The 10561-nt window shown below is 43.4% G+C and overlaps 1 protein-coding gene across 1 annotated transcript; it reads left to right on the top strand.

The window, feature by feature from the left end:
• Positions 1–3553: 3553 nt before the first annotated feature.
• RPS29 (ribosomal protein S29) lies at positions 3554–6473 on the top strand. Its single transcript, XM_009211482.1, has 3 exons — positions 3554–3696; positions 3932–4031; positions 6279–6473. Exons 1-3 carry the CDS (start codon positions 3635–3637, stop codon positions 6285–6287), a joined length of 171 nt encoding a protein of 56 aa, XP_009209746.1. The 5' UTR covers positions 3554–3634; the 3' UTR covers positions 6288–6473.
• Positions 6474–10561: the final 4088 nt, after the last annotated feature.

Consider the following 10561-nt stretch of genomic DNA (forward strand, 5'->3'; position numbering starts at 1 on the left):
CCACCATGCCTGGCTAATTTTTGTATTTTTAGTGGAGACTGAGTTTCACCATATTGACCAGGCTGATCTTGAACTCCTGACCTTGTGATCCGCCTGCCTCAGCCTCCCAAAGTGCTGGGATTACAGGCATGAGCCACCACGCCCGGCCAGGTTTTTTCTTAAAAAAGTTTTAGTTTCAAGGGAACATGTACAGGTTGGTTCTATAGATAAACTGTGTGTCACAGGGGTTATTATTTCATCAACCAGGTAATAAGCTTAGTACCCAGTAGGTACTTTTCAAATCCTCACCCTCCTCCTACCCTCTACCCTCAAGTAGGCCCTGCTGTCTGTTACTTTCTTTGGGTGCATGTGTATTCAGTGTTTAGCTCTCACTTATAAGTGAGAACATGGTGTTTGGTTTTCTGTTCCTGTGTTAGCTTGTTTAGGATAATGGCCTCCAATTCCATCCATGTTGTTGCACAGGACATGATCTTGTTTTCTGTGGCTGTGTAGCATTCCATAGTGTATATGTACTACATTTTCTTTATCCAGTCTACTGTTGCCTAAAAAATTGCTATTTAGGTTGATTCAGTGTGTTTGCTATTGTGAATAGTGCTGCGATGAACATACACATGCATTTGTCTTTATTGTAGAATGATTTATATTCTTTTGGGTATATATTCAGTAATGAGATTGCTGGTCAAATGGCAGTTCTGTTTTAAGTTCTTTAAGAAATCACCTAACTGCTTTCCACAGTGCTGAAGTAGTTTACATTCCCGTCAGCAGTGTATACGCCTAAGATGAAGGTTTTTAAATGATTAAATTCTGGATAGACGATCACAGAAGATTGTAAGAATAATTTGAGAAAGAAAATTAAAGACACCTTGAATAATAGTGTCCTAATATGCATATTATTCCAATGTACTTAAAAATAAGATCTATACTCTGTAGTGTTAGAATGCTTCAATCTTACAGATATATTACTTTTATTTTTTCAAAAGAAAAATATTAGTAGGGTTATCTTGGCAAAGACATTGTGGCACTTTTTTCTTTTTTTTTCTTTGTACTTCATTGTACATTTTTTAAAAAACAAAGAACCCAACCCAAGAAATATCGTATTAAAGGAAAATGTGTTCTAAAAGAAGAGGCATTTCAAAGTTTCAAAGCCATGTATAAAAGAGAACTAAGATGGCTCACGCCTGTAATCCCAGCACTTTGGGAGGCCGAGGCCGGTGGATCATGAGGTCAGGAGATCGAGACCTGGCTAACACGGTGAAACCCTGTCTCTACTAAAAATACAAAAAGAAATTAGCCGGGCGTGGTGGTGGGCACCTGTAGTCCCAGCTACTCGGGAGGCTGAGGCAGGAGAATGGCGTGAACCCGGGAAGTGGAGCTTACAGTGAGCCAAGATAGCGCCACTGCACTCCAGCCTGGGCGACAGAGCAAGACTCGGTCTCAAAACAAAAGGAAAAACAAAAACATAAAAGCTCTTGATAAACACTGAGTTAAAATGAACTTTTAAAGCTGTTCTCAGTTTATTGAAAAAGCAATGCATAATTCCATTGTTTGGGATAGATGATGTCACATTATCTTAAAACTGAAAGGAAGTACGACTTCTTAGCTGCACTTTTGCAATATCTCTATCAAAGAGAATAATCTATAGACTAGAATAAGCATTAAGAATTACTTAAGTATTCGGATTAAGATTGTTCAAGTGCAACTAGTTGCTTCTTATTTGTCTTTTTTTCTCTCCTAAATGAATTCACTTCTTTAGGTCCAAAGGATTATATATCAGAGTACTAAAAATATTTATGGAATTGATCTCAGAACCACTGTAATCTTTTAAATATTATGGAGACCAACTAGGAGAGGCCTGAGAAAGTGTGGACAAATGTTAGATTAGCTTTTGTGAGGCAAACGGCTTTTAGAAACCACACATTAGTGACCGATATAAATTATAGGAAAGTTGTAGAAACTTGACATTGGATATTGCCCAGTGAGGCTTTAAAATAAAATACCTTTTCATTCCTATCACTAGGCCTTTTGTGCATCTTCTATTCTAGTTACACAAAGTTGTTTGCCTTACCTCGGCTCAAGTGCTTTCTTTCAACAGGCATTCCCTTCTGTCAAGTGCTGCCTGTAGAAATCCCATTCTTCAAGGTCTACCTCAAAGGTCTCTCAAATGTACCTCAAGCTGGAACTAATTTCTCTTCTTCGCTCCTCTCATACTTCATGAGCACACCCATCATTGAATACAGAATATTTTCCTTAGCTGTATACGTGTTGCTGGTGCACAAACGTTGTATGTTGAGGTCTTGGAGATAATCCTGTTTTCCACAGTAGATTAGATTAGAACATTTTGAGGGCAAGGAACAAGTTATATGTAGTTTACAAATCTCTGACTCCCCTCCTTCCTTAATCATATAATACAATGCCTAACTTAATGATTGGGTAGGGGGACCCCACTAGAACCCTGACATAACATACCTTAAAGAAGTGTTGTATTTCAGTTTATAAGAGTTTATATGTAAAAGTTTCTTGAATTGTTGCACCCTGTGCTACATTTTATAAATCTAGTTAAAGCTTTGATTTCAGAGCAGTTTTATCTGGAGGCATTATAAATGACCATATGGAATTTTAGGCATCTTTCAGCAGAAATTCGTTTATTGCATTTTTTTTTTGCATTTTTGCATTTGCTTTTCATTAGTTGTTTTGTCACCAAATTATCTAGTCAAAGCAGCATACACTGCACATTACTTGCTTACTACTTTACATTCAGCCAATTACATTTAAGAATCAAATACACTAAATGCCAAAGAATTTCATTTTTTTTTCTGGAATGGTGTAGGTGTATTTCTTGGAGGAGTGTGTCAAAAAAATAAATTTGAAAAGGTACTCTGTTTAACAAAATAAAAGCAAACCCTACCGTTGACTCGTGATTATTACAGCTGATTTTAAGTTGTTTTGTAAATTTATTCCAGTAGGTGTCACTGGTGAGTCGAGGGAAAAATCCTTTCCCAAGTGTAACGTTTTAATGAAAAGAAAGTAAAAGATTAAATCAATAAAAGAGGCTATGAATATGCATTTCTTTAGAGTTCAAAATTAACGTATTTATTGTTCAAAAGAGACAGGGTCTCGCTATGTTGCCCAGGCTGGAGTGCAGTGGCTATTCACAGGCGCGATCCCACTACTGATCAGCACGGGAGTTTTGACCTGCTCCGTTTCCGACCTGGGCCGGTTCACCCCTCCTTAGGCAACCTGGTGGTCCCCCGCTCCCGGGAGGTCACCATATTGATGCCGAACTTAGTGCGGACACCCGATCGGCATAGCGCACTGCAGCCCAGAACTCCTGGACTCAAGCGATCCTCCAGCCTCAGCCTCCCTAGTAGCTGGGACTACAGGCACGCGCCACCGCGCCCGGCGGTCGGAGAGTGGCGCAGAATAGCACTAGAAGCTGTGGTATAGTGACGTCATCAACTGGGACGGCCCACAACGCCTCTAAGATTTCATTTTGTTCACCCCGCGAAACAACCTGAGCACACTGCGCACGCGTTTCCTTTGAGCACTGCATTCTGGGTAAACTGTCTCAAAAATTTGAAGAGCGCATGCGTGGGCGAGCTCCTTCCTTTTACCTCGTTGCACTTCGGAGAGCAAGATGGGTCACCAGCAGCTGTACTGGAGCCACCCGCGAAAATTCGGCCAGGGTTCTCGCTCTTGGTGAGAAATAGTTTGTGATTTTGGGGAAGCGTTGCCATGGAGCGCTAGGCTGCTTAAAATCCCAAGTAGAGGAGATCACGGGCTGCACGAGGGAGCAGGCCGACTGGGAGCCGCTGGTGCCGCCATTACAGGCCTGTGCTGGGGCCTGGGAGTCCCGGGATGCGGGTAGTAGCCGTCTGAGTGCGGAGTCTTGTAATTTCTGTGATCTGCAAAGCCGCTGTCTTTTTTCTTACAGTCGCGTGTGTTCAAACCGTCACGGTCTGATCCGGAAATATGGCCTCAATATGTGCCGCCAGTGTTTCCGTCAGTACGCGAAGGATATCGGTTTCATTAAGGTAGGCGTCTGCAGGCGTTCTCCATGTTTGTGTGGGCGGAGGTCGTGGTGGTTCTTTATTTTTTCTGCGAAAGACAACCGACAAATCTTCCCTGGGGTGGTAAATCTGAGCATTCGACCAAGAGCTTTTCCTCTTTTTTAGTTGGTAGCTGGTGACAGTGTTGATGGTTTGGACAATCAGATTAATAGAATGGAGAAGGTGAAGGACTTAGTCTTTCCTACCCCCTTTTACATAGATAGCTTAGTCAGTTTTAGGTGCCATGTATTGTGTTGGGTGAAATTATTCACTTTACAGAGGCTACTAAAGTTGTTTTACATTTCTTTCACTTATCGATCTTATAAGTACCTATTCTCGAGACAGGGTCTCTCTCGGTCGCCCAGGTTGGAGTGCAGTGGTGTTGTTTTGGCTCACTGCAACCTCGAACTCCTGGTCACAGGCGATCCTACTGCCTTGGCGTTCCGAGTAGCTGGGACTAAAGGCTTTCGCCACCACACGCGGCTTTACCTAGATATTTTCTAACCAAATAAATGTATTAACCACTGACCCCAGGTTTTTTTTTTTTTTTTTTTTGAGACGAAGTCACACTCACCCAACCTGGAGTGTAATGGCATGATCTCGGCTCACTGCAACCTTCGCCTCCCCGGTTCAAGCGATTCTCCTGCCTCAGCCTCCTGGGTAGCTGAGATTACAGGCGCTTGCCACCATGCCCGGCTCATTTTAATTTTTATTTTTAGAAGAGGGTTTCACCATGTTGGTCAGGCTGGTCTGGAACTCTTGACCTCGTGATCCGCCCGCCTCTCAAAGTGCTGGGATTACAGGTGTGAGCCACCGCGCCCGGCCACCCTAAGTGTTTGATAGGGTCATATACTGGAATGAACTAAAAGTTTGGGGTCAGAAAGCTATTAAGATTCAGCAAACAAGGGTCCGCTATTTAGTGCTTCTATCTCTTGATCACCTTAAGCAAATGTTTATATGAAACTTTTGGCTTCTAAAAATCTTTTAAATAGTAATTTGGGGTTTTTTAAAGGTGAAAACGAATTTATTATTGACTCCTTGAGATAAATTCACCAGCTTTTTGATTCTTAATTATTTTGTATTGGACAATACTGTTCTATAATGATGTAAAATTTTTTTTTTTTTTTTTTTTGGAAACTGGGTCTCCGTCTGTTGCCCAGGCTGGAGTGCAGTGGTGTGATCTCAGCTCACTGCAACCTCCCCCTCCCGAGTTCAAGCAATTCTCCTGCCTCAGCCTCCCGAGGGGCTGGGATTACAGGCGTCTGCCACCACGCCCGGCCTGTTTTTATTTTTTGTGGAGATGGGGTTTCGCCGTGTTGACCAAGCTGGTCTTGAGCTCCTGACCTCAGGAGATCAGCCGCCTTGACCCCTCAGAGTGCTGGTATTACAGGCGTGAGCCACTTGGCGCCCTGTTGTAAATTGTTAATATGGATTCTGCAATGCAGCAGGGACAGATAAAGTACCTTTAAATTCAGGCTTGACAGCCTTGAACAAATACTTCAGTATATGCTTCTTGTTAAAATTAGAAGGTTCGCCTAATTCGAGAGGTATATTACACATAAGAAAATGGACCTTGGCCCACGCCCTAGCTCTGTGTCCTAGATAAACTGTGGGCCAGGCGAGGTGCCCCACGCCTTAAATGCCAGCACTTTGGGAGGCCGACAAGGTGGGCGGATCTCTTGAGCCCAGGATTTCCGCGAGAAGCCTTGCCAACATGGCGAAAACCTGTCTCCACAAAGATTAGCCTTGTATGGTGGCCCGCGCCTGTGGTCTCAGCTGCTCACGAGGCGGAGATGGGAGAATCGCTTGAACCCAGGAGGCTTAGGTTGCAATCAGTGGAGATAACTCCATTGCACGCCAGTCCGGGAGACAGCGAGACTGTCTCAAAAAAAAAAAAAAAAAAAAAGATGAACAGTGTAATTATAGTTGCCTACTGAAAAACTATCCTGTGCATTTGGTAAAGATCATTTATTTACTAGTGTTTTGTTTTGGGAAACATTACTTTGATGGAAGAAGCGGGATAGCATTACCAAAAATCATTCTAAAACATAGTTGATTCTGGAGTAGGCATTCAGTAAATATTTAAACTATGTAGAACCTGGTGTGGTTAGTTTGGGTAGGTCAGAGGTCCAGTTAAACATTCTATAATGAGCCTTTTTTTTTTTTTTTGTGAGAATCAAGTAGAGATTAAAGCATTTTGAAATAAATCATTATCTGCTTTTTTTTTTTCAGTTGGACTAAATGATCTTCCTTCAAAGCATTATCCAAGGCCATCTGAAAACCATGAGAGTTCTTTGTACATAAAATAAACATTTGAAAAAACCCTTCCGTTTATGAGTGATCTTCCTTCAAAGGATTATCCAAGGCATCTACTCAATGAAAAACCATGATAGTTCTTTGTACATAAAATAAACATTTGAAAAAGCCCTTCAGTTTATGAGTGTTTTAATATGACTGGAATAGTTGATTGGTTATAGAAATTTTTTTTTTGTTTTTTTTTTTTTTTTGAGATGGAATCTTGCTCTGTCGCCAGGGAGAAGTGCAGTGGCGCGATCTCTGCTTACTATAACCTGGTTTCAAGCCATTCTCCTGCCTCAGCCTCCACGCTCAGCTAATTTTTGTATTTTTAGTAGAGATGGGGGTTTCATCATGTTGACCAGGATGGTCTCGGTCTCTTAGTGATCCGCCTGCTTTGGCCCCCCACGAAGTGATGGGATTTCAAGCGTGAGCCACCATGCCCGGCAAGAAATCTTTTTAAAATTTAAATTTTATTACGTTCTCAATATACTTGTCTCGATGGCTTATTTTCCCTGAGTTAACATAAAATTGTACCAGCCAGTAAACTGATAAATGCCAGTTTTATTTTTATACTTTACAAAATGTGTCAGGTTCATGCCAGTAATCCCAGTACTTTCGGAGGTCAGAGTGGGAGGACTGCTTGAGCCCAGGAGAACACCCTGGGCAACATAGTGAGACCTTGTCTCTAAAGAAATTTTTTTTTTTTTTTTTGAGACGGAGTCTCGTTCTGTCACCCAGGCTGGAGTGCAGTGGCACCATCTCGGCTCCCTGCAAGCTCAGCCTCCCGGGTTCATGCTGTTCTCCTGCCTCAGACTCCTGGGGACTACAGGTGCCCACCACCAAGCCCGGCTAATCTTATGTATTTTTAGTAGAGATGGGATTTCACTGTGTTAGGATGAGAAAAAAATGTTTTAAGGAATTTATATATGTTCACACACTTTTGGAGATACAGGGTCTTATCTGTCAATGTGTGCATGTTCATATTTGTGGAGAAAAGCAGTTGGGAGTATTTGGAGGGGTTGTCCAAATTGTAAAAAATCATGGTCCTGGCCGGGCGCGGTGGCTCAAGCCTGTAATCCCAGCACTTTGGGAGGCCGAGGCGGGTGGATCACGATGTCAGGAGATCGAGACCATCCTGGCGAACACGGTGAAACCCCGTCTCTACTAAAATAATACAAAAAACTAGCCGGGTGAGTTGGCGGGCGCCTGTAATCCCAGTTGCTCGGGAGGCTGAGGCAGGAGAATGGCGTAAACCCGGGAGGCGGAGCTTGCAGTGAGCTGAGATCCGGCCACTGCATTCCAGCCCAGGCAACAGCCGAGACTCCGTCTCAAAAAAAAAAAAAAAATCATGGTCCTGAAAGATGTCTACTGAGGGACTCAGTAAAAGGTGAAGTGTAGGTGTAGTGTGTGGTTGCTTTAACATTGGTAATGCAGGTGACTGATATGAGATGGAATAAATGAAGGTAGGTGAAAATTCTTGGAACTTGACATGTCATCTGGAAGTCTATTAGAAATGCCCTGTTTGGGTATACCCTGTGCCTCCTGAATTGGTGTACATTTGAACAAGAGCCCCTATGTGATCCAGGTTTGGAAAGTAGTGTTCTACCACTTGTGGACAATAATTGTACAAATACTTGAGTTCCTATATGCCAGACAGAATTCTGTAGTGAATGAAAAGTTCTCTATTGAATTTATGTGTTGATAGAGCAGCAATACATGATAATGTGTGGTATTTGAAGAAAAGCAGGGTAAAAGAGGTATATGTGCTAGATGTTGAGGTCAGAGAAGAAAGCCATACTTATTATTTGGCTTTTGAACTTAATAGACGTGATAGCATAGATTGTGTGGGGAAGAGAATTCCTGAATGGAATCAGAAATAGCAAAGTTGTGGATGAAGAGTGAGAAAGTCGGTCAGGGTCTGTGGTAGCCTTGTAGGTTATAGTTAGATATTGTGAGATTAGCATCCATTTGGAAACTTATTTTCGTAGAGGTGGGGTATTACTGTGCTGTCCAGGTTAGTCTGAACTCTTGGGATCAAGTGATCCTCCTGCAGCCTCCCAAATAGCTGGGACAACAGGTGTGCACTACTGTGCCCAGCAGTGAACTAAGTTCTTAAGAACCAAACATATTTCAGTGAGGCAGAGGTAGAAATAAAGCTATTGCAATAGTCTAGGCAAGTGATTTTGGCTTGCATTAGGATAGATGGGAGTGGCTGAGATAGTCACTACTTTTTTTTTTTTAGACAGGGTCTTGCTCTATCACCCAGGCTGGAGTGCAGTGGTGCACTGCAGCCTCAATCTCCTGGGCTCAAGCTATCCTTCCACTTCAGCCTTTTGAGCAGCTGGGACTACAGGTGTACACCACCATGCCAGGATAATATTTTGTGTTTTTAGTAGAGACGGGGTTTGTTGTCCAGGCTGGTCTTGAACTCCTGGGTTCAAGTGATCAGCCTGCCTTGGCCTCCCAAAGTGGATTACAGGCGAGTGCCACTGCAACCAGCCTTACCGTGGGAGACAAGGTTTGTTGAAGGAACCGATATGGGAGATAGGAGTAGATAATGACTCCTAGGGGCTGGGCGTAGTGGCTCACTCCTGTAATCCCAGCAGTTGGGGAGGCCTAGGCGGGAGTATAGCAAAAATTTAAAAGAGAAAATTAGCCGGGTGTGGTTGTGCATGCCTAGCTACTTGGGAGGCTTGTGCCACTGCACTCTACCTGGGCAACAGAATGAGACTCAGTCTAAGAATGACTCCAAGGATTTTGGCCTGAGCAACTGGAAGGATAGAATTACTGTTGAGATAGGTCTTCCCAGATTTGGGAAGAATAGAAAGTTCAGTTTGGACATGTTGACTTTGAGACATGTCTTATACATCCAAATAGAATCTGTTTTAAGCAGAGAGTGAGTGATCAACTATATTGTGTGCCTCTGATTAAGACAGAATTGGTAACCCCAGTTTCATCTGAGAGGAGGGGAACTGTGACAGAAGAGAAGCTGGAATGAGCATCTTAACTGGCTGCAGCTAAATTATCTTTGCCAATTTTTGTTTGTTTGTTTGTTTGTTTGTTTTGAGATGGAGTTTCGCTCATGTTGCCCAGGCTGGAGTGCAGTGGTGTGATCTTGGCTCACTGCAACCTCCGCCTCCTGGGTTCAAGCAATTCTCCTGCCTCAGCCTCCTGAGTAGCTAGGATTACAGGCATGTGCCACCATGCTCGGCTCGTTTTGTATTTTTAGTAGAGACGGGGTTTCTCCATGCTGGTCAACGGTTGTTCTCGAATTCCAGACCTCAGGTGATCTGCCCATCTCAGCCTCCCAAAGTGCTGGGATTGTAGGCATGAGCCACCGCGCCCAGCCTTTTTTTTTTTCCTTTTGAGATGGAGTGTTGCTCTGTTGCCTGGGTTGGAGTGCAGTGGCATGATTCCAGCTCACTGCAACCTCTGCCTCCCGGGTTCAAGCAATTCTCCTGCCTTAGCCTGCCAGGTAGCTGGGATTACAGGCATCTGCCAGCGTCTGGCTGATTTTTTGTATTTTTAGTAGAGGCAGGGTTTCACCATGTTGGCCAGGCTGCTCTCGAACTCCTGACCTGAGGTGATCCACCTGCCTCAGCCTCCCAAAGTGCTAGGATTACAGGCATGAACCACTGCACCTGGCCGCCAATTTTTTGAAAACATAATTGAATGCATTCCTAGTATGTTTCCCTTAGAAGGAGCTTGTAGAAGATAGGGACACTGGAGCTTAAGTTTCATAAGCTTCATAGTAAATCCACCTATGCGCCTAACCCTGAACCCCAGGTGTATGTGATGATAAAGTTGGTGTTGGGGAAGAGTCTAGGAAAGAACCAGGTTTCAGTCTGGGTAAGGAGGTGGGAAGAATATTGGGAGATGAGGTTGAGGATGTAAAAAACATTTATTGGTAATGGGATGAGCTGGTATTGCAGATAGAGTAGATGAGAAGCTGTGTCAGCTAAGCAAATGTAAAAAAAGTTTGGGAGATGTTGAGAGAAGCTTACATATGTAGTGGTAAGTTAGGTCCACAAGGGTGTGAGATGTGTTTGATTTGGTCATGAGAGTCTCTTGGATGAGCTGGGCTCTGGTCTAGTGGGATGGCCTGGTGTAAATTCCGTAAGAGACGTGCAGTGCCTTAGGTAATGGAAGGGAAACACCTCCTAGCCAGTCCTATCCCTGTGCGTACATGGTGGTAGTAAGTGGGAAGGCTGCTGTGG

The sequence above is a fragment of the Papio anubis genome, chromosome 7, assembly GCF_008728515.1.
Source record: "Papio anubis isolate 15944 chromosome 7, Panubis1.0, whole genome shotgun sequence".
Lineage (NCBI taxonomy): Eukaryota > Metazoa > Chordata > Mammalia > Primates > Cercopithecidae > Papio > Papio anubis.